Here is a 23,433-nt window from a genome sequence, read left to right on the forward strand (position 1 = left end):
TCTTTCCAATTGGTTTGCTTTGTTGATGGTTGCGGACCAGTGGATCCTTTGACGCCTTCTCGAAGAAGAACGTGACACCAGCTGAAACAGAGAGATTTCAAATTTACAGGAAAAAAGTTCAGTGGGATAGTTTTAATAACTAGTGAAATTAATCTTTTTTAATTATACCACTGTGAAAGTGTGACTGAGAAAAAAAATTAATGCACTTTTCAGCTAAATTCATCTCTATTACACAGTTAATCATAGATACATATTCCAGCTTTCGAGAAAGGAAAAAAACATGTGTAAGGGGCGGGGTGCAGTGGCACTTAGGGGTCATCCATAAATGATGTCACGCTTTTTAAAACGATTTTTACCTCCCTCCCCTCCGTCACATATCGTCACAAAACCAGACCCCCTTCCCTAAAATGAGGTCACACCTCAACCTACAACCCCCCCCCCCCCAATTTGCAGCTGAATTATTCTTAAAACATCGATATTTTTCCAAAATCTCGTCTGAACTCTCTCGACCTACAGTATTTTGATCAATTTCTATTACAATTTATTAAAACAATTTTCTAAAACGCGAAATAACGGCTAAAATTCGTTTTATAACATTGCTTTTTATAATGCAAAAGTGTGACGTCACCGTCTGACCCTTCCCGCTCATCACACACCGTCACAAAATTACGGACCCCCCTCCCCCTATGAGTTTTACGTCATTTATGGACGACCACCTAGATTAATAACTGGATTAATAATATTATTAAATTGTCATAAATATATATGTTGTGAACCATTTATCGAAAACAAAATCCTAAGCACATTTGCAATCATTTGGATGTTCTATGCGGACCTCCCCCCCCCTCCCCCACTCTGGCATATTTAAATATTTATTACCATTAAATTACCCATCCCGCGCGTTCCTGCGGCCCTAGAAGAAATTGAGCTGACGCCATATTTTTAAAAAGGGTTTCATCAATGCGTTACCAATAGTTTATTTTTAAACGTGTGATCTTGTTTTATAAAACTGAGTCATATAATGCAAACAAAACAGGCGCTATTTATTGGATCATAGTTTTTAGGGCGCGGGTTTGTGCACACTACCGCCCAGACGCCACAAGACGTACTTTATGAAAGCCTTGATTATACGTTAATCACCCTCTGTAATATTGAGTTTTAACACACATCATGACTGTTCAGGTGTCAGAGGCGTCGCAGGACGCTCTCGGAAGCAACAGGCTACACTACCTCAGGGCAGCGGGTACGCCCCCTGGTTTGGTTTACTCATCTAGGGCCACCGTGTCATTCTTATAGGGTGCTCTTTAAAAAAACTGTACTCATAGTACTCATGGTAGAGCCCGGGACGCCAAATCGCAACCTGGCTGAGAACGAGCTGATCAATCTTGTGAACGATAACAGCAACCCATATTATCCATAGTGTATCGCAATCTTTAATACGAATTTAGTGATAACGGAGAGTCCACGGCGCCCAATCGCATCCAGCCGGGCGCCGCCCATCGACTTTTAACGTCTCTAGGTCTATAATTAGAATAAACTTACTCTAAAAGGTGATTTTAGCTACTTAGATCTATTACCTATTTATGATATCAACACTATAAAAAGTTGATTTGCTTTACTATCAACGGGTGAGCTTCAAAACCTAAAACCGTTTAAAATATTAAACAAAATAATAACAATATATCTATTCATAAAAGATTATAAAAACGAATCTACTTCTGTTTTCGTGTGTGTTGATTTTTCAATAAAGAAACATCCTACTTCCGCTTTCGTTTTCTTCTATTTTCCAGCATGGCTGATAAACAAACTGTTGTGGACAATATTCTTTCTTCCAAAAATGAAGAAGATAAATTTAAATCTATTGTCGTTGAAAACAGTGAAATTATAGATTTGGACGAAGGGCTTTTATTAGCAGTAAACGATAATAAAATTGATTTAAAAGAATTCAGGTAAATAGATATTTTTGTCTCAGTCGTGTCGTGGTGTGCCCAGCCACAGGGGTGTGGGGAAATTGCGAGACGCGAAAAGCGAAATGGCGAGGCGGGAAAATGCGAGAAGGGCGCGAAAACGGTCGGTCACGTGACTTTTTTGTCTCGCATTTTACCACAACCCGATACTTACGCTGGGTAGTGTTGAAATGCGAAGATTTCTGCGAAAAATTTACCGCACCCGATATTCAGTGGTATTTGGTCCAGACTTCAAAGATGTTTCGTTTACATTGTTAAAACTTCCGATTTTTCCGTCGCTAGACATACTGATGATTTGTCAACTCCCCCCATCTTTTGTGTCGACTTAGAATACCACCTTGTTCGAAACCGACGGAAATACCGCCGACGATAGATCCACTTCTGTCTTTTGTGTGGAACGCCGAGGCCGCCTGATTTACCGTCTTTGAAGATCGCCGTGCCCGGATCCGCTGCCGCCGCAAACATATTTTCTATTGTTGCATAGAAATTTTGTATTATAGCCGCCGCCTACGATTTTTTTCTAGCTTTTTTTTACCATATAAATCTAAGCACAAGGAAATGCCTACATCATTTGGATACACTAATTTATATTAGATTTTATATCACGGTTGTGACTTTTCCAAATTTTCCCATAAATGTTATATTATTATTTATTAATTAATTGTAAATATATATAAAAATTTATTATTTATTATTTCCATAAATAAGTCAGAAAAAATAACATCAAATTAAGTATGCAGTTACTGCCCTATGTGAAGGCGAGGACTAGATTAACCCTCCCTTATGTGTTGCTTATTCCTAAGCTTTTATGAACTCTTAATGCCCCCAGTTTTTTTTCTCTTACTTACTGTTTGGGGAAAAAATAAAGTGACGTCACCGATATTATCAGTTGCTCGTGCTATATCGTAAACTATGGGCCTACTTCAAATATTTTTAAAACCAAGTTGAACTTATCTGAATTTTTTGGTTTTGGTGGTGGTGTTATTTTGGGGTCTTCCATAAATGACTTTTTGCAAGTACAAAAATCCATAAATAGATGTTGCAAAATATCTCTCCTGCTGACAAGATTATACCAATTCACAATGACACAGCTCACGTTTGTATAAACATGAGCGGGCTAGATTTTTAAATTAATGCTGACTGAGACGGGATTTTCCTCTTGCTAACAAGAGCGGGCGATGACAGTAGCACAGCAACGATGTTAGGATTTTTAAATAGATAGATCTAGATATAGATCTATCTATCTTCTTAGTATCTAGATAAAAAATAACAACATACAACACTCATGTTAAAGGGTATGGCTAAATGCTTGTTTATTTTAAAACAAAAAAAAATAATTTAAATAAATTAAGATGGAAAAAAAAGAAAAAAACTTTTTTTCGCAAAAAGTGTCTCGCTATTTGCCCTTAATTCCGCAGGTATGTCTCGCATTACCTTCTCGCATTTTCCCGCCTCGCCATTTCGCTTTTCGCGTCTCGCAATTTCCCCACACCCCAGCCACAGCCAGGTGTGGTCACCGCGAAATTCTAATAGAACTAATAGATTCTAGATCCTAATTAATAATTTATTTTTATCTAATATGACGATACCAGTCCTCCCTCTACCTACTTCTTAGACTTCTACTTTATCTAGATTTAGATTCTACCCTCCGCTCCAATTATTACATGGATATTGAGTTGTATTGTTACTACAACTATCTCTACAACACACCAGTCCTGTACTACAGGTTGCATCACCTCAAGGCACACATTTTGTCATCCCTTTCATATTTTTACAAACATGTTAAGTTTAATTGCCTCATAACATATTAATCTTGAAACTCTGAACATTTGAATACAAATTTCCATGTAATAGAGATTTGGCATTGGTTTATATGAAGAACACACAAAATTTGCCCACAAAATTTACCACCAAATCCTATAGTTATAGTAACTTTTAATTCAGTAAAAAAATCATAACTTTAAAACGGAATGTCCAATTTTGAAAAAGTAAACTTTTTTGTCTTAATCTGATGTAGCTCTTTAAGATGATATGCTTTTTAACCTAGGTAAATCATTTTGAAAATTTTCTCAAAGTCCCTACCTGTAGTTAGTAGGCCTATGGCCTATGGCATGGCTATTCTATTTCTAATTTTAGTAGGCCTAGACTATAAAATGATCTAATCTAGATTTCTAGATCTACTCTGTCCGAGAGTCTGATCTAATCTAAGTCTAGAATATATTTAGAAAGATCTAGATCTAGTAAGTAGTGACTAATATTAAAATTGGTGTGGGGGGGGGGGGGATTTTTATACCAGTGTCCAATAACAGAATCTTTAAATAGGGGGTGTAGGTTACTCAACTGGTAGTTAACTAATAAATTAAATATGAAATACACATGTCATATTGCTTGCTAATGTCAATTCAATGCTAACCCTGTTCCTAGCCCCAACCCTAATCCTACCATATGCCTAACCCTAATTTTAGTAATTAACCATAAAATTAGTCGAGATTACAATACTACTAACAACCCAACAAACCTAATTTATGGAAGATTCTAATTATTGGACATCAGTAGGCCTATCTAAAATCATTTTAAAAGGGTAAATACAGTAGGCCCCTAACTAATGCCTAATATTATTAGTAATACTATTTATTATTACTAGATCTAGTACTAGTTTAAAAAATCTGGGAGAATTATGTGATTGAGTGTTGTACAGATTTATGGTAAACAGATATCTTTACTGTTGGTAACTCTCAATCACAAGAAGATGTTAAGTTGGGTGTTTAAGACAGTTTAAGTATAGTTTTTTTTGGATCTGTATTAAAATGCATGGGTATGGCTACTCTTACAGTTTGGGTACCTGTTGTTTAACCCAATCAACAATTACACAATGTTTATGTCCTTATTATTGTTTTAAAAAAATTAATGATTTTTATGATTACCCTATATCTTAATTTTAATTTATTTGTATTTTATTTTTTGCAGAAAAAATCAAGAAGAAACTCTCAAGTCTTGTGCCAGAGATGCTACACAAGTCCTTTTTAATTCACTTTGGCAGGTAGTCATGCATACCTATTGCATTTTTACTTGTAGGCCTTTATACCTTCATATTACGCAGCAGTTTATTTTTAATTCATTTATTAACTTATAATATTGTATTATTGTTTAGTATGTTTTTAAAATATTCTCAATATTAATGTCATTCCAGTTGCCCGTTGAACGTGTGGAAGGAAGCTACCTAATAACTGTATGTTGCTGTTTCACTTTTATAAAAACTCATGCATTTGATACAATTAATTTAACAATATTGTTTTCATAATTCACTGTTACAATTTATTTTTTATCATTTTATTTCAGCTGCCTGAACCCAAGACATGGCTGCCTCGAGAAAAACCAGTAAGTTGGTTGCACTCTCAGTTTTCTGTTTTCATACTAGATAGAGTAAAATTATATTACTCATATTTAAAATACAACAGGGTTTACTTTAATAAGAAATGCTGATTGTTTCTTGCAGGTTCCAAAGAAAAAACCTTTAACAAAATGGCAAGAGTATGCAAAGGCTAAAGGTATATTAAACAAAAAGAAGTCAAGAAAAGTCTGGGATGAAGTTACACAAGTGAGTGTTATTCTCTCTGCACTTCCTTTACTTCCTGAATGCTTTTTTTTCATGAGATTTTCTTTTCCTCTGAATTTTTAAATTAATATTTTTGTTTACCGTATTAACTTAATTAAATAAACTAAATGTATTAACATCATTGTGCTCTAGGACTATAAGCCACGCTGGGGTTACAATAGGGCTAATGATTCAACTAAAGATTGGCTTATTGAAGTTCCAGCCAATGCAGGTCAGTAATTTTTTAGAATTATTAATTTCACTTTTTTAACATTTATCCGCCTTCTACAGTTGGACTCATAAATGTTCAGTACTAAATTAAGACTAGTTCCCATGCAATAATTTTGCCATGATTACTGCATATTATTAAAGTGAAATGTTTTTCTGCATATAGAATTATTAAGGTATTGATTTGTTGTACAATATTTAGATCCCATGGAGGACCAGTATGCTAAAAGAAAGACAGCTAAACAAGAAAGAGTGGCCAAGAATGAGTTACAGAGGTTAAGAAACATAGCCAGAACTCAGAAAAAGAAAGGTGAACTATTTGAATCATTGCTAATTTATTGTCATATAACAAATCTGTTACACTCAATAAATTAATTATGTTTATCTCTATTATTTTTAGTTCCCATTGTACATCTACAAATTAATATTTGAATGTTTATCAATACCATCTTATAGTTCACTGTGTTTGCAGTTTGATGAGTACATATTTACTGTCATCATTTTATAGTTCCCGGTGTGGGTTTAACACCAACAGAGCAGCCAAGTAAAGACTACCTGTCTAAAGCCCTTGCAATAGCACACAAATCAACAGCATCTATAGGCAAATTTACAGAAAAACTAGCTAAAGAAAAACCTTCCAAATATACTGGGAAAAAAAGAAAGGTAGTTATTTATAGTATAAACTACATGTGTGTAAATATTAAAGAAAAACTGAATCAGTTTTTTTTTTAAACTAACGTTTTTAAAACTGTTTTGTTCTGATAATTTTGCTGTTATTTTCAGTTTGAGCCAACTATAGGAAATCTTTCTCAAGAAAAACAGAAACAGCTGCAAATCCTAGATGTTCATGCAAAGAAAATTCCTAAAATTGATGTCACAAAGGCAGCGAACAGAGCTCTAAGAGAAGAGGATGAACAAAGGTAACTATGTAGCTATATTAAACTTATTGTTGAGCATTTATTCCTTAGGTAAAAGTAGTTCATGGAAACTTAATGGAATATTTAAAAAAAACTATATATATAAATTGATTGATCTTTTAAAATTTAGTTTTTAGGATGCATTTACTTTGGAAAGCATAATACTGCATAGAATATTAATTTAGTCGTTAGATTGTCATATTCTGTCGTTTCTATGGTTGCTATTCTATTATTATGTACTTAAAAATAAGCTTTGATGTTTACTTTAATAAATCAAAGTAAATTAAATGAAGGTAATAAATTGTATCCCATTTATACTAAAAAAGATTGCCCATTCAAGAATTAAAAGTGCACCTAGGGAATTCATAGCTGAATTGTAGTATTTGTAGTCACAATCTACCATTGTGATGTCACTAAAACACTTTCCTTTTGAGAATAGATGTCAGGTCCTAAAATCTCATTTAGCACTCCATACTTTAACCATGGGTTGTCACAGATTTTTTTTTTACATATTTTATTTTCAACGCTTCATTATAAAAAGAAACAAGGATGACATTTCAAAGCAGTAAATCTGTTTTATTTAGTTCTCATTAAAAAGTTCAAACAACACAACAAAGCAGCACCTGAGAACAACTGTTAACATTAAAGTTTCCCTTATTGTGCTCAATATATTTTATTTACTTACTATATTTACTTACAATTTTAAAAAAAAAGTTGGTGCTGGTATTCGGTAATAACTTCCTTGATCCCACGTACACTAATCATTACCTTATGATAAATTGTCAACATTTTTTGTACCACATCATAACATCAAGTCACCGAGTCAACATTATTAAGGAATTGAACTTAATACACATCATGCTTTATATTTCAGATCCCAAAGGAAAAGTAATAAAACTCCCAAGAAAGTCAGAGGGAGAAAAGCCATGCTTGGATTAGGCAAAAAGGGAGGGAAAGTCAGGAAAGGGGGAGGTAACAAGAAAACCAGAGGAAAAAGAAATATTTGATTTTTGTATATAGTGGATAAAATTTGTAATAAAGGATTGGTAGCGAAGTACATTCTTTTTCATTCATTATTAATTAGGGAGTGTAATTCATTGACACTGGTAAACAAATTAATTCACTTCAAGAAAAAACTGATTCACTGTATTCAGTGAAAAGGAAACATTTTTCCTTGGCGTTTAAATGTAAGACTATGGTGTTGACAAAACCTATTTGTTACCTATGTTTTAAATTTAAAAAATTCACAGCACGAACATAAGTGTTACACTTTTAGAAGATTATATCAAAACCTTAAAATAAATGTCTATCTAAAATGATGTAGAGCTTCTGGATCAGTGACTCCGTATGGCAAGGCTCGTTTTCAAATTCCTGAGTACTGATGCACTGCTATTTTGCCACATATTTTTTTTATTACTGATTAAAATCATAAACAATTTGTTCTTATATTTAAGTATGGGCCATAAAAAAAGGTAAGAAGGGGATATTTATAGGAAAAAAATTAAAATGATTAATTTATGTTTAATTGTACACAAAAGCAAAAAATTATTACAGCTGATTTAAGTTATTTAGCTCTTGTTTAAAACATAAAATGTAGTTTACCTACTTTAACAAAAAAGTACTGAGAAAAATTGGTTTTCTACCTTGATGGAGAGAATTTGATCTGTTATTTTATTGAAATGTAAAAGTTTTGTGCTGTTTTACCAGTTGTGGATATTGCACTTCATGTTTCATTTTCATGTAATTGTCAAAAACTATGGAATTATTAAGTTCTCTTTGACAATTATGATGAGCAACCAACTTATAGTTTAACAGCATGTCTGGTAATGAATTGCTCTAACTACCCAAAATAATAAATAAAAAGCACCTTTAAATATGTTAGTCAGAAACATATTTTTAAGCTTAAATTCAAAAGCAATGGCATAGTCTGTTTAATTGCAGATTCTTGTTAAACATCATCTGCTTATTTTATAAGAATAATAATACTATTAAGTGATTTCAGATTAATATTTTTCTATAAGACTTCTCATAGACATATCTTCCAAGGTTATAGTTCATTTATGAACTTAAAACATAAAGTTTAAAAAAAATAATTGAAACTTAACAAACCATTTATTGACTATGAACAATACTTGTCCCCATTGTTAATGTTTGGGTGGGATAAGGGTACATCCTAAGAGTGGTATAACCACACATTATGAATGCCATTAAGAAAATAAATAAAGAGCAAACATGATGAACTTGAAATAAAACATCGTCAACAAAGTTAGAAGCCATAAAAAAAAAAACAGCAGTGCTTTACATTTTGTAGCTGCTATGGAGGCCATTTTAGCGCTATTTTTAGTTGGAACAAAACTGCAAGAAAAATGTTACATTGACAGCTGCCATAAACTGTAATATGAAAAAAATAAAACATCCCAGTATAAGACCACAGAAAAATGATTTGCACTTTGTTAATCAAGTATATTTTATATGGCCTAGTCAACTATAAAGTTGACTAAGATACATCAACAAAACAAGTTCTAGCATGTGTGTAATAAACAAAATCAAGATAATTTATAAACATGTCTTTAAGTGAACATACACAATTAAATGAGCATGATGACATGACAGGCGTGCTTTCACACATTGAGCCAACTTTGCTATGGATGTTTTAAAAGCCTGGAACATTAAAAATATGTGAGGCACCTCCTGAGTTTGTTTTCTTTTAAATTAAGCTTTTTTAATGAAGCAATTTTGAACTTAAAAAATATATAATGACATGTTTATATATATAAGTAGAATAAAAATCCTGAGCTATTGAGTTATTCTTTGGCAATTTGAATCTGACAACAAGAATAAAAAAATTTTGTAACCGGTATGTGTGGTTCCAATTCCTGAGTGTGAACCAGATTCACAACTGGCTACAGAAGCTTTATGTGGCAAATTACGCAACTTACACAGACAATGTTTACTTAGTTATCAACAAGGACAGCACTCTGCATACAATATTTCAATGTCATACAATGCAGACATAATATGACATTTTTTATAATTTATTATGGGTGCTAATTAAATCAACAGCTTATTTGACATTAGACGAATTTTAAACTTGTCTCAAGAAAGTCTGGTTTGAACCTAATTTAAATAACACAATCCGCAGAAACTGGATAATCATTGATTACATATTGGTAAACAAAAAAATTGGTGTGTTAGAAGTGAAATGCAAAGAAATATTAAAGCCCAGTGCATAAGTTAAAAAACAACCTCAACCAAATAAACAATATTTGTGAAAAAAATTAAAATTAAACAATAATACTTATCAAGGCAAATTAACAATAGAAAATCATTAAATGTATACATAAATAAAATAATATAAAGTTATTTTCATATAAAACTACTATGGTTTGTGTATAGATTTGGTTATAGTTTAATTTTCATTCAAAAAATTTGATTACAATTTATAATTATTGCAAATAGTTTAAATATGGCAGATTGATTATACATGGAAATAGAACTCTTTTAACAGAAATACATTGTTCATTGGCCCAAATACTTTATATTCTTATTAAAAGGAAGTTAACAGGAGAACAATGTAAAAAAAATTGTGAATATTCAACTTAATTGGATTACTATGTTATTGGTGGGATGGAGTGGTCTAGCGGTAGAGAGCTGGACTGCTAACCCGTTAGTCTCGAGTTCGAATCCGGGTTCAAGTCAGTAGACCTTCCCTGAGTCCACCCAACTCTGATGGGTACCTAACTCCTGTTAGGGAAAGTAAAGGCGGCTGGGCATAGTGCTGACCACACTATCTCTTCATATGCCGAGGTCACAGAAACAAGTGAACTCTACTTCACTTGCCCCATAGACCGTCAGGTTTGAAAGGGAAACTTTACTTTTTTTTTATGTTATTGGTGAATCTATCCCTTTTAGTGGAAAAAAAACCGGACAGGAAAATATATATTATTCTAAAACAAAGTTTGCAAAAGTATTTTCCATCTTAGTTGACTATCATAAACAGTTACAACACAATACACTTAGTATGTATTCAAATTAAATAGTATCTAAATTGCCTAGCTAAACATTCAAGAGCTGGATTTTTTTTTCTTCAGTTTAACAATAATGCAGTTTTCATGCACTATAAGCATTACTAGCTTAGTTTAATTAATTGTTTGAATCTGTACATTGCAAAACACCAAGCACATTAGTAACTTGTTTGAAATTATATCAGAGATCTGCTTTTTAATAAGTTCAGCTCAAAATATAGGGGACTGTTTTGATTGATCTACAGATTCTTTATGCTTGACTATTATTAAAGGTATTTTATGAACATTTCTATATTAAAGATATTTACTAACTAAAACCATAAACCTTTTCAAATTATTTTTTTGTGTGTTCAGCATTATGATGGTTGAAGATCTCTGTATAAGCATTATATAATCAATACAAATAAAGAAAAAGTGCACATCTCCCCATAATACCCAAACATAACATGACATGCAAAAATTGACCATATGGGCTTAGATGTTTGACCATAGGTGTTTTGTCCACAGTGGTTGTTTTATCTCAGATGCTTTGTCCATACATGGTAAGGATTAACTTAACAAGGCTACAACTGTGTAATTATATTTTAAGGTGCAGCATAATGTAATAAGAGGGATGGCGTGACCTAGGGGTGGAGCAGTAGACTGCTAACCAGATAGTTTTGATTTCGAATCTGGGTTCAAGTTAGTGGAACGTCCCTGAGTCCACCCAGCTCTGATGGGTACCTAACCCATGTTAGGGAAAGTAAAGGCGGCTGGGCATAGTGCTGACCACATTATCCCTTTATATGCTGAGGTCAAGAAACATGTATACCACTTCATCTGCCCAATGGATCATTAGGTCTAAAGAGGAATCTTACTTTACTTTTATAATGTAATGTTAATTAATAAATCTGGTAGGCTTTTCAAATTTTTTAGACATTTTTAGTACATATGAATTTCAAAATTGTAGTAATTGTATTATGAATCCAGCTCTAGACTAGACAAAGCACCTATGGTCAAAGCCTCTATGTCAAAACGAAAAAAAAAAACCCATAAAAGTACAAATACAGTAAAAAGTTTGGATAAACAAAAATAATTTTTTTTCAGCATTTTCTTCTTTCAAAAAACTGATTGTAAAAACTTTTTCACAGGGTTATATAACAAATGTAAGGGAGCTGCAACAGAAAATACAGATAAACAAAAACACCAAAACATTTTTAAGGTTAAACCAATGCTTATAAATAGAGAAGTACCAAGTCTAAGTTCCAGGGTGTACAGTAATAACACAAACACCAAATTAAGGGGGAAGGATGTAATAACCTAAAGAAACAATTGACATAAAATCTGTTTTTCTCAAGCTTATTATTAGAACATGCAGCAAATGTAACTTAAGTTAAATATTTTTAAAAATCTCAAATATATAAAATATATTGATAGTCACAATATAATTTTATGGCATATAGGCCTACATATATCTTTTGTTCACTTCATACTAAATACCTTAATGGTTTAGCTAACATAGGAAGATGCAAAGTTAACAACTGTTAACAACATATGCACTAATATAATTTACAGTCAAGTATCCATCAAAAGTTAACATAGCTTTTGGTTTTTATGAGATACTTTCTGACTTTCCTACCCTTAAGTTGGAAATCTATGCTACACACTGTATTTATTACTTGATTTAAAATTCATAAGTTTTATCACACAAAAAAAGAAAAAGCTATTCCATTTGATAACAATAAGTGTAGTAGCAAAATTAACAAACACAGCCATGACTAATAATGCAGGTACATTAACATGGAACCAAAAGGTCAAACACATGAACACACAACAGCAAAGTTTTTTGTGTTTTGTTTCAGTTGTGACCACATTTTTATCATCCAAAACCTTATAAATGAAAAATATATAAATAGCAGATAATGTACAGGTTTGATATACAGTTAACATCAATTCAATTTCAGATTAACAATAAAAATTTTAATAGTAGGAACTATTGTGGTTGTTGAGTTTCAGTTAAAGCCATTCTTATCTTATCTAACCTTTTCCTTAATTTGGTTTAAAAAGAAGCTGGTTATTTAAATACATGTAAAAAAAATCTTAGCTACATTGAAGAGAACAGTTACCTTTAGCAACTTTATCTTAAGCCAAGTGTTGAGAAACTTAGTTCTACAGCAGAAATAAACAAGTGAAGTCCGGGGAAAGACTAATCCAACATGTGAAACTATCTTAACACTGCTACGTCTCTGTTGAAACTAACTTAGCTGTTCTGGTATTGTACAACTTCCTGATTTCATCCCATAACACTAGACTAATAGTTGTGTGTGGACCAATCCTTAAGTAAGAAGGGAACCAGCCTTTGTAAAAGCCCCAAAGACCTTCGGATCGAAATATCTTTAAAAAACAGTCTGTTACCCCAGAATAGATGGCGCCATGTCCGCTTTGAGTGAAAGGCTGGTTGTAGAGTCTAGTGGAGACGACATCAAATGGCGTCATAAACAACGTAACAAATATGCCACTGACCATGCTGGCCGACAAGGTTGACAGGAAACTATTTGGTGTAAATATCTAAAAAACAAAAATATTGAAAATTATAATTTTTAAATAAACATATCTTGTTTATATTTAGGAATCGGCGTGGTCGAGTCAGTAAAGCTCATGGTTGCTAAACCAAAAAGTCTCGAGTTCAAACCCTCAGGCAGATGAGGCTCGTTAGCTGGAGACAGCCACTCTTCTAGGAGAGACAACTCCAAAATTAAACAACTGCTGCCTTGTAGTTTGTTCTTGGTTGGACAAAGGCTATAGAAGCAAATCCAAAAAGAAAAGCAGGCTGAAATCGGAGTCAATGGCCTCAATGGGGCATAACCAGTTGACACGTAACGCTTAATTGTGTTGAAGGCATGGTCGAGTCGGAAAAAAGCTCATGGTTGATAAATTCGAACAAAGTCTCGAGTTCAAACCCACTGGCACAGATAAATCTCAATCCCCTTCATCACTAATAATTAAGAACGAAAAAGAAGAAGTTCACACTTCTTAAAATGGAAAATTAAAAAAAAAAATTGGAAGCAAACTATTATAATTTATGTTCACTGATTCAAAATGACTCTCAATTATATAATATAACCATATAATTTAGATAATTCAATCAATTTATAGAGATAACTGGATTTTGAAAATCATTTTTGGGTTTCTGATGTGCAAATCAATTTTATTATTTTTTCTAGTTTTATCATTACAAATCATTATTTTATCAAGACAAAATAATGTCAAAAGAAGCATCAAATTGCAATTCTTGTCAGCTTCTTGAGTTGTTTAAAGAAAATCAATGACTTCTGAAATCTTACAACATGATGATTTGATATCTTAGGAATACAACAAGAGGGTCAAACCTTTGTTTCCTGTATAAAGTTTTTGGAGAAAGAAAATGTTGAAAGCTGTGAAGCTGAACCAACAGTCACTCTAACCATGGCACCACTCACGCCACGCCACAGGCCAAATGTCCCATGGTCTTTGTAGATACTCTGACAAATTAAATGCAGAATTTTATTTAGAATAAAATAGCGAGAAATCTTATCCATACCAGGTTTTAAATATCCAAATATTAAAGAACATCTGAAAAATAAATGTACAAATAAGATGTCCATATGTTTACATTAAAACTGTAATTAATGATGGTACTTTTTTGGTTAGCAAAAAAAACAAAAAAACATACCTAACCTTTACTACTTTATTCTACTCTACAATAAATGATAAAGATCTGATTTGGGCTTAACACAGAAGAGCCTTAACAAAATTTGTTAGGTCAGTCGTGGACTAGCCCAAATCTAACAGATGCTAACCTTGACCGCATGAGACTGAACTAACCATGAACCGAAATCAAGCAGATACTAACTTTGATTGCATGAGACATTGACTCATGGGGATGTTGATGTCCCACTGCTATCTCTTTATTAGCTTTAGATTGGAGATGTGTTTTCACCTTTCAAGAAGACAAAATGTTTTAAGTATAAAAAAAAATATTTTATTTACATCAGTTTTCTAAACTAAGATTAGCAACATTAATAATTTGAGCAAACAAAACAATGAAGTACTACCAATAACAACAATCTGTAATGGATAATATTTCATCTACTAGAGTACCTACTTATCTGTATATTTCAGCCATTTATACAGTGAAATCAGTTAACTATAAAAGGGTCTTCCAACAACAACAATAAAACAGAACAGATAATAAAATTATTCAAATGTACCATATATAAAGGGCTACCAACTATAGCACCTATACAGCCAGCAAAAGCACCTGCTGCTACACTACGAAGAAAGCTGTGTTGTCCGTTACTGTTTTTTGTAAGTCCCATATTTACCTGCACCTATAATTTAAGCAATATTACAAATATCTTTAAATGTTTATTTTAGTTTGTAATTTTATTTTCTTAAATGTAAATCACATGCAGAATTATAATTTCAGATGTATTATTATAATTATAATTGTTACAGTTTTACAATATGTAAGCAATTAAAAAAAAATAATGCTAAAAATATGAAAAGGTGATTAAAACTTTAAAAAATTACCTGATATGCCCCTAGTCTAGTTCCATTCATAAAGAACTGATACCATAGAGCAGGTACAAGGCCACTTTGAAGAGCCAGTAGCCCATCATTCTTTGCAATAGTCACCAGTGCATGAAATGCATTTCTATAGTGAACCTGCAAAATATGAAAAGCAAATTTCAAAAGAGCGATCATCATAAAAACAGCAGAGTATCAAACACTATTATGAATTTAACAATAACAAACGGTAAACAACTAAATGAAAACATACTGCATATTGCCCATGAGCTCTGAGTTCTCCTTGGAGTTGCATGCGAGTTTTTACAACTTCTAGAGGATTGGTGAAGAAACCAGCCCCACATGTAGCGAGACCTCCAATGAGGAATTCAAATACTCCCCGTGAGGCCATTGCCTCCTTATTTGTGTCTAAAATCACAATGAAAAATCATTAACAATCAATCAGTCCTAGTAATTAAGCTAACAATCAACATTATGATCCCTCCCCCATCACAAACCACAGCTAGATCTATCAAAAAACAGTATTATGCAAATATGAAGGCAAGACAAACTATTGCTACTTTTTTTAGGAGGGAAAACTACTGGTACAAAATAAACTTGTCTACAGTACTCTCACTACAATAGGCAAGCAAATCATTAGTAATTAATACTACTACTACACATATGTTAATAATAGTCAGGATAACACTGCAATGCATCACACCAAACAGCAGGGGTGGATTAAGCTTCTGCGGGGCCCCTGGCTGAAACTTTTTTCGGGGCCCCCCGGATGTAATGTTAAATTACATTGAGACATAAGAGTATTTAAAGTGACAATTATTTATTTACTAATGCAAAAGAAATTATGAATACTTACATTTATTACAGTTCTTTTTATTTAGAACTAAAGACCAAGTAACTTTTATATTTTATAGGAAACATTTTCGAGCTTTCCTGATAGCAAACTCTTCTATCAGTTCTGTATAATTTAGTGAGCTTACAATGTCATTTTCTATGCTCATAAGTGAGAGCATACTAAGTCTCTGCTGTCCCATAGTGCTTCTAAGATCGCTTTTAATATTTTTCATTTTGGAAAATGAGCGCTCTCTGCTGCAGTTAGACGTCATCATACACAGATAAATTCGAAGTGCAATGTGCACATTTGGAAAGCTCTGAATGCACTTGAATCTATTTAAAAACATCAACATTTCTAATTCAATACTATCATTGTAGACGTTTTGCTCTTTTCCCCCATGAATTGATTTAAACAGCTCGGCGAATTTAATCAACTCCGATGAAAAACATTCTTCAAAATCATCGGGATATTTGTTGATTAGTTTTGTAGCTGCTCCTGTAATGTCACCAGTGCTAAGGTTGGTCAGGTCACTGAAGAAATCGAACATTTCTTGAACAGTTTTATAGGAATCTAAGCGATGTTGTAGAGCTGTAGTTAGGTGGTCGATCACACAGATCAATACTTCAGTCATAAATTTTTCTCTAGGAGAAAGTTGCATTTCTGAAACTTTGCTTTCGTCAAATTGTCGCTTCCTCTTTAGTGGTCGTCTGTTGGAATATGTGTAGTCTTTGACTTCACATTTAATTTTTCCTTTTGATTCAAAGCTAGCGAATTCATTACGTTGACTTTCAATAAAAAGGAGAACAGATTTAAACAAATTAACTGCTGTATTAAGAGATAAAGCTTTTTCTTGAAGAGATAAATTTGTTTTTTGCAATCTCTCTAAAATTGTATCCCATACCTCCAATAATATTACTGTTTCTAGTTTTTGTAAACTTTTAAGATATCCTTCAGCTTCAGCTCTACATTTAAGAGGTTGATTTTCATCGGCTGCTAACTCCTCCAAAGCCAATATATTTTCCTTATACCCTCTATTTAAAGCCTTAACAGCATCATGTCGAGCGGACCATCTGGTCTCCGACAAAGCTTTAGCAACAGGCAATCCACTCATGTGCTTGTTGTGTATATGCCAACGATGGGTAGATGCAGAAAGCCAAGAGTAAAGGCTCTGAATGAGATGAAAAATCCCAACTGACGTGGGGCAGCACTCAGCTGCGCAGCTCCCAACTAAATTGAGTGAATGTGCTGTGCACGGTACATACAATGCTACGTCACACTTCTCCCGGATTTTAGCCTGAACGCCGTTATACTTGCCGCTCATGTTGGACGCGTTGTCATAGGATTGACCGCGACAATTTTTAATGTCAATTCCATTTTCTTCCAAAAATGTTAGTATTAAATTAGCAATTTCCGAGCCAGTGTGTGAAAACATTGGCACAAATTTTAAGAAGCGCTCAATAGGTCCGGTGTCTTGTACATAGCGAATAACGATTGTGAGTTGATCAACATGTGAAACATCTGGAGTCGAGTCTACAGATATAGAAAAAATATTTCGCTGTCTTTATTTCATCTACAATTACAGACAAAACCTTTTGACCCATAAGTTCAATCATCTCCTCACATATTGTTGAAGATATGTAGGATGTATGTCCACGTCCTTTGTTGGCGTGTATCTGCATATGTTCTGCGAGAAAGGTATCGTACTGACTTAACAGCTCCAGCAACCCGAGATAATTCCCATTGTTTGGAGAACCAACTTCTTCAGTTCTGCCCTGGAACGGAAGACCACGAATACAAAGAAACTGTACCACACTCACGATTCTGTGAAGTACTTGTCTCCAGTACTGAATTTCACTTTCATATTGCGTAACAAGTTTCATGTCAATCTGACCAGTAGATTTTCGTGAACACAGCGCTGCCAATGAATCAATGTGTTGTTTTGAATTTTCATGCCTAGATAGCACTTCATGGGCACTTTTCCATTGTTTGAACCCTGATGTCATTTTGTTAGTTATAGGTGACATCAGCTTACATACAAAACAATAAACACAACCGTTTGTTTTGGAATAACACAACCAATTTCTTTCAAATTTTTCTCCTGTTCGTGCATGGACACGTGTGAATAAAGAAATGGTGCAGAACCGACGTTGGGACTCTCTTTCTAACAGTATGACCGATTCTTTAAAGTCCCCGTTTTTGTTTTGACATGGTGTGGTACCAGGTTGAATCCAATAGTTTCTAAATGCCTCTGACATCTTTTCCCGCTCTGGCCAAAAATGAAGGTCGTATATAGCATGACTATCTTCAAGGGGTTTTGCTGTATCATCTTTTAAATCACATTTTTTTAATGTAGGAGCCTGCTCTACATCTTTTACCCCGGCGGTGTCTGATTCAATTGCAGATCCCTTTTCTACGTGACTATTTTCCTTGGTACTCGAAGTTGGTTTGAAAAAGGAGAGCTGTTTTGTAGTTTTTTCAGCAAGCTCAGCTTTGATCTTTCTTTTTTTCACCGATAATGCGCGTTTTTTTGCTCCACTAGGATAGTTACGAGACATATTCAATAGAATTAAAAAAAAAACAAGGCTGAATCTAATTAAAAGTCCGGCTCTTTGCTGAAATGGCAAATTGTCTTTTTTTCTCCAGCAAGCAATTTTTTGACATATAGGCCCGATGAACGAGCCTTTAGGATTACTTTATCTATCTGAAAAGTCTGAAGCCTGGATAATGGTGGAGGGTTGGAAATCAATAAAAATTTTGAACTCTTGAGTAGATTCCGTGCGAATAAATCCAAAAGAATGACTGACTCAACAAATGTAATTCCGAATGGGATTTCGAGGAGGAAGATATAGTTTGGGTACATGCCGGAAGTGGGGGGGGGGGGGGGGGGGGGCTATATGCCAAGCCCAACAAAAGAGGTTCCAGTTTCCATTACCCTAACGGGTCGGGCAGAGTTCAGTTTAATTAAATTGGAAAAAAACTTAAAGGTCAAAGTTCGCCATTGTTTATTGTTACAACTGAGGCCACGGTTGATGTTAGGCCTAGTGAGTTACCCCCCCCCCTCCCCATCTGAACTTGAACAATACTGTATTTTATAGGAAGACATTAGTGTCACACCTAGTTGTTATGTGCAGGGAAGAGAACTACGGTCGCCTGGAGATTGTTTTACCTGAGGCGGATGGCGATGGGTCGATTAAGTGAGCCCCCCCCTCCCTCCGCCTCCACCAACTTGTACCTGGTATGTAAATATGGGAAAAACACGTAATGTAAAGTGATACCCTATTGTATTCTGACCAATGTAGATGTTTTTTTTTTTGTTTTTTTTATGCCTGTACTAGTTACAATTAGGTGGTAAATTTGGGGGCCCCTAAAAATCGGGGGCCCCTAGCTGCAGCCCTTTCAGCACCCGCCTTAATCCGCCACTGCCAAACAGAAAAAATAAAGGCAAGCTCAATTTTAAAATTTATAATTTAATACTTATGCCTACTTGGAATCAGCATGACAAACAGCTAACCTGCTTAATCATCAACCTAGCTAAGTCAGACTCAAGGCTGCCCAAACCTTACCCACCCAATGATTTAAAAATTTGTTTGCTCTGGCTCTCTACAGTCTACACTCATTAGTCTACCCGTCTACAGCACGCACTCTCTCCAGTCTGAGTCAGTGTCTTGCCTGATTCTTAATTCTCTTAAAAAATATTCTAAGTAAATTGTAAAAACTTCTGTATTGTTATAGAGAAGAAAAAACAATCTTAAATTATTTTCAAAATAAGATATAAATGAAAATATATTAACCGTTATTCTAATATTAACTTTTCCTAATGGAACCATAACAAGCAATTTTGATGGTTATCATCAGCTGTTTGTCCTTCTTAACTTCACTGAAAACAAATGTGTCTCTAAGGGAAGCTACTCTAGTTAACATGTTGGCCAGATACTTGCGCTACTTTTATGACTAACAAAATTTAAAATCAGTGTAATTGTTTTAGTTTGTCGATGATTATGATATGATAGACTAAGTATCTGTTTAGCTGCGCTTTTTATTGGCACAAATTCAGAAGAAACGTGTTCTACACAGAGGCTGGCAAAATCTTCAAAAATTTAACAAAATCGAGTCAAGGGGGGGGGGGGGGGGGGGAAGGAGGGGGTCATAGTCGCACGTTAAGTCGTTCAGCTACTTGGGGAGAAAGATTTATTTAAAAAGTGCATTTATTTTTAACTTGTAACACTAAAATAATGAAAAACGTATTGATGTGACAAGATCTATGAGTTTGAAGTATTGAAGCAGGGATGTGTGCGAAGTGTGACGGTGGTAAAATTGGAAACAAAAACTGCATGAGTTAATTTATGGAAGATTCTTAATTAATAACTAAAATTAACTCAAGTTGAGTGAAGATATACGACTACAGCGAATAAAAAACACCCACACGCCACGCACACGCGCACGCACACGCAGACACACACACGCACACAAAAGAAGTTAATATAAATCAACGTAGGCCAATTAGGTGACAATTTACAGTGATTTTTTTTTTTATCAAAGACACGACTAACTGCAATAAATTTCCATTGGCTGTTGCAGTCAATTCATCTAAAATGGTGCGACTTAATTAACACAACTTAATACATAGCAAAAGTTGAAGGGTTAGAACTTAATTAAAATTATCTCTCTTAGATTATGGATGGCTAGTTAAAAGTGTGTTTTCTAGGCTATACTACACTGGTCCCCCCCCCCGTGCCGCCCCCCCCCCCCTGTTACCTGCCAGATTTTTCTTTCAGGTGTCATCCATAAATGACGTCATGCTTTTTTGGACGATTTTCACCTCTCCCCTCCGTCACACATCATCACACAAAATCAGACCCCCCCCCCCGAATATGACGTCACACCTCAGCCTACAAACCCCTCAAAATCGCAGTTGAATTTTTCTTAAAATACGATATTTTTTCCAAAATCTTGTCTGAACTCTGTCAACATAGAGTATTTTAATCAATTCCTATTACAATTTATCAAAACAGTTTACTAAAACGCGAAATAACATTTAAAATCAGTTTTCCAACATTGCTTTTTTATAATTCAATAGTGTGACGTCACGCCATCACACATTGTCACAAAATTACGCCCCCCCTCTCCCCTACGAGTGTGACGTCATTTTTGGATGACCCCTCAGACATTTTCTCCGGGGTGAGGGTAGGGGAAGAGGCACTTGAAATTTTTGGGGTGGGGGACAGATGGGGACATACATTTCGGAGGAGGGGCGGACACTGGTTAAAATATTATATTTTCTACATAATTTATCTATTTTTCTACGTCGTCCTTCGTTCGGATGGAAAAGGCGGGTGGTGGTGGTGAGGAGCAGTGTTTCTTCCAGACTTTTGTCTCCGGGGGGGGGGGGGGGGGGCACTTGAAATTTTCGGGGGGGGGGGGCTGTAGACTTTCTTTGGGGGGACGGACACTGTTAAAAGTATATATTTTCTATATAAATTATATACATTTCAATTCGTTCGGGGGGGGGGGGGGGCTTTGCCGAAGAGATGCCTGGAAGAAACTCTGGTGAGGGGGGGGGGGGAATGGTGGACATGCTTGAATGTGGGCTGTTTGAAGAGGGGATATACCTGTAAGAAACTTTTACCAGACACTAATATGTGTGACTGAATTCAGCTCTGAGTTCTCACTACCCTAATAAACAGTTGATTACAAGTTAAGTTACAAGATAATAAACATGTAGTGTCTTGACCAAGAGGAAGCCACTCTTTTTTTTTTAAAATCCTAAGTTTATCTGTCTTCGTCTTAACAATAATTAGTGTCGCAGCTAGGAGAAATAAACGAATACATATCCCAAAGTAGGCCTACATGATGAATGTGAAGCCTGGTGCATCCCGCACAGTCATTGCTACACTACTAGTCTAGTTTGATTCAGGTAGGTCTACTAAATATAAAAATAGCTGTTTTACCGTAGGTCGCAATCTTTACCTTATGAAACATGCTAGGCATTTCCTACAATCCTACCTCTCCAACTACTAAAATAAAAACTTTATTTATGGTTTAAAAAAAAAACTTTGCATCGACCGGGAATCGAACCCGGGTCACCCGCGTGGCAGGCGAGTATTCTACCACTAGACCACCGATGCCTATACTAACAATGAAGTATTATGGGTAAGAATACTAGTAATTTTTAAATATGTTCATTTCTTGTTTCTATTATCGAACGAAAGCAGAGACCTGAGAAAAAAACATTTTAAAAAGGACAGTCTTTTTACACCCCTCCCCTCCATCCTACCTTAGTGCTGACAGGTCATAGCCAATGAGATTTGACAAGGTGTCAAGATATGACAACCCAGCCACCCGCCACGTGTCGAAGCCAAGGACGGACAACTCTTTGCAAGGTCAAACATTTTGTTGTAAACAGGTATCGCGTTACGCAATATACGATCGTGTCAGACGCCACGCTACAAAGCCCATAACGCCGACAATTCGAGTGTGTCCCCCTCCTTTATACAGGACAACATACGACTTTTAATGTGCCGCCTCTTTTTGTATGCCACAGAAGTAGGTGGTATGCCCACGACCATAACAATCTGATTCAGATTTTCTTCCAGGCATCTCTTGAGGGGGGGGGGGGGGGGGCTTAGAAATGGAATTTAGTCCGCCCCCTCCCCCAAAATATAAATCAAGCCCCCCCCCCTCCCCGGGAGACATAAGTCTGAAAGAAACACTGATCGGATTATGTAACGTTAAAAAAATGGTGTGTCATTTTTAGACCAGCAACAAGGGAAACTAGGTAATTAGCTATAAATAGCATTTGGCGTATATGATCAGAGCTTCTTTCAGACATTTGTCTCCGGGGAACGGGGCGCACTTAAAAGTTTCCGAAGTAGGGGGGGGGGGGGCACTGGTTAAAGTAAGCTATATAGGTTCGAGAGATACCTAAAAAAAACTCCGTATGCGGTTAATATTCCTGTGGGTAGGGACGGAACAACTAGAATCACGAGTACCTAAACCAGCGTTCTTATTTTTCCTTGGTTTCCAGACTCGTCAGATGTTGGCTCATCCCGCTGCAAGTAAAGTTGGAACTGTAACACAGTGAACAGTCCATTCATGTAGGTCTTGTTACATTACTTAAACAGATACAGCTCTTTGAGTTAACTTTATTCTTATATACACGAGCTGAGACTACACGTCCTGTCTCTGACTCTACCTTTCGTTAACTGACGAACATGTAGGGCCTACACATCAACTACACATAGCTGATGACACAGTGAACACTCAAAGGGCGTAATCATGATATACATAATACAAGGGACGTAACAATCGCTAACAAGAC

The 23,433-nt window shown here is 35.0% G+C and overlaps 2 protein-coding genes and 1 non-coding gene across 4 annotated transcripts; 1 reads left to right on the forward strand and 2 right to left on the reverse strand.

Annotated features, from left to right (window-relative positions):
- The first annotated feature begins 1,762 nt into the window (after window positions 1–1,762).
- LOC131937762 (ribosome biogenesis regulatory protein homolog) lies at window positions 1,763–7,761 on the forward strand. Its single transcript, XM_059295400.1, has 10 exons — window positions 1,763–1,949; window positions 4,935–5,007; window positions 5,158–5,196; window positions 5,307–5,345; window positions 5,464–5,565; window positions 5,716–5,794; window positions 5,993–6,100; window positions 6,299–6,453; window positions 6,574–6,710; window positions 7,582–7,761. Exons 1-10 carry the CDS (start codon window positions 1,792–1,794, stop codon window positions 7,712–7,714), a joined length of 1,023 nt encoding a protein of 340 aa, XP_059151383.1. The 5' UTR covers window positions 1,763–1,791; the 3' UTR covers window positions 7,715–7,761.
- A 4,392-nt stretch (window positions 7,762–12,153) lies between these two features.
- Window positions 12,154–20,003, reverse strand: LOC131937760 (solute carrier family 25 member 35). Of its 2 annotated transcripts, none has more exons than XM_059295395.1 (7): window positions 19,907–20,003; window positions 15,534–15,688; window positions 15,284–15,418; window positions 14,962–15,081; window positions 14,604–14,690; window positions 14,101–14,232; window positions 12,154–13,279 (listed from the first exon to the last, which is right to left on the reverse strand). In XM_059295395.1, the coding sequence occupies exons 2-7, from the start codon at window positions 15,669–15,671 to the stop codon at window positions 12,950–12,952; spliced, it is 942 nt and encodes a 313-aa protein (XP_059151378.1). In that variant the 5' UTR covers window positions 15,672–15,688; window positions 19,907–20,003; the 3' UTR covers window positions 12,154–12,949. The 2 variants fall into 2 exon arrangements, with proteins under 2 accessions (XP_059151378.1, XP_059151377.1); XM_059295394.1 differs by lacking the exon at window positions 19,907–20,003 and adding an exon at window positions 19,600–19,712.
- Window positions 20,004–22,169: 2,166 nt separating this feature from the next.
- Trnag-gcc (transfer RNA glycine (anticodon GCC)) lies at window positions 22,170–22,240 on the reverse strand. The gene has a single exon. It is a non-coding gene; the product is annotated as a tRNA-Gly (tRNA).
- Between the last annotated feature and the right edge of the window lie 1,193 nt (window positions 22,241–23,433).

Source organism: Physella acuta, unplaced genomic scaffold, assembly GCF_028476545.2.
Source record: "Physella acuta isolate Inbredline_101_S28 unplaced genomic scaffold, ASM2847654v3 ptg000221l, whole genome shotgun sequence".
Taxonomy (NCBI): domain Eukaryota; kingdom Metazoa; phylum Mollusca; class Gastropoda; family Physidae; genus Physella; species Physella acuta.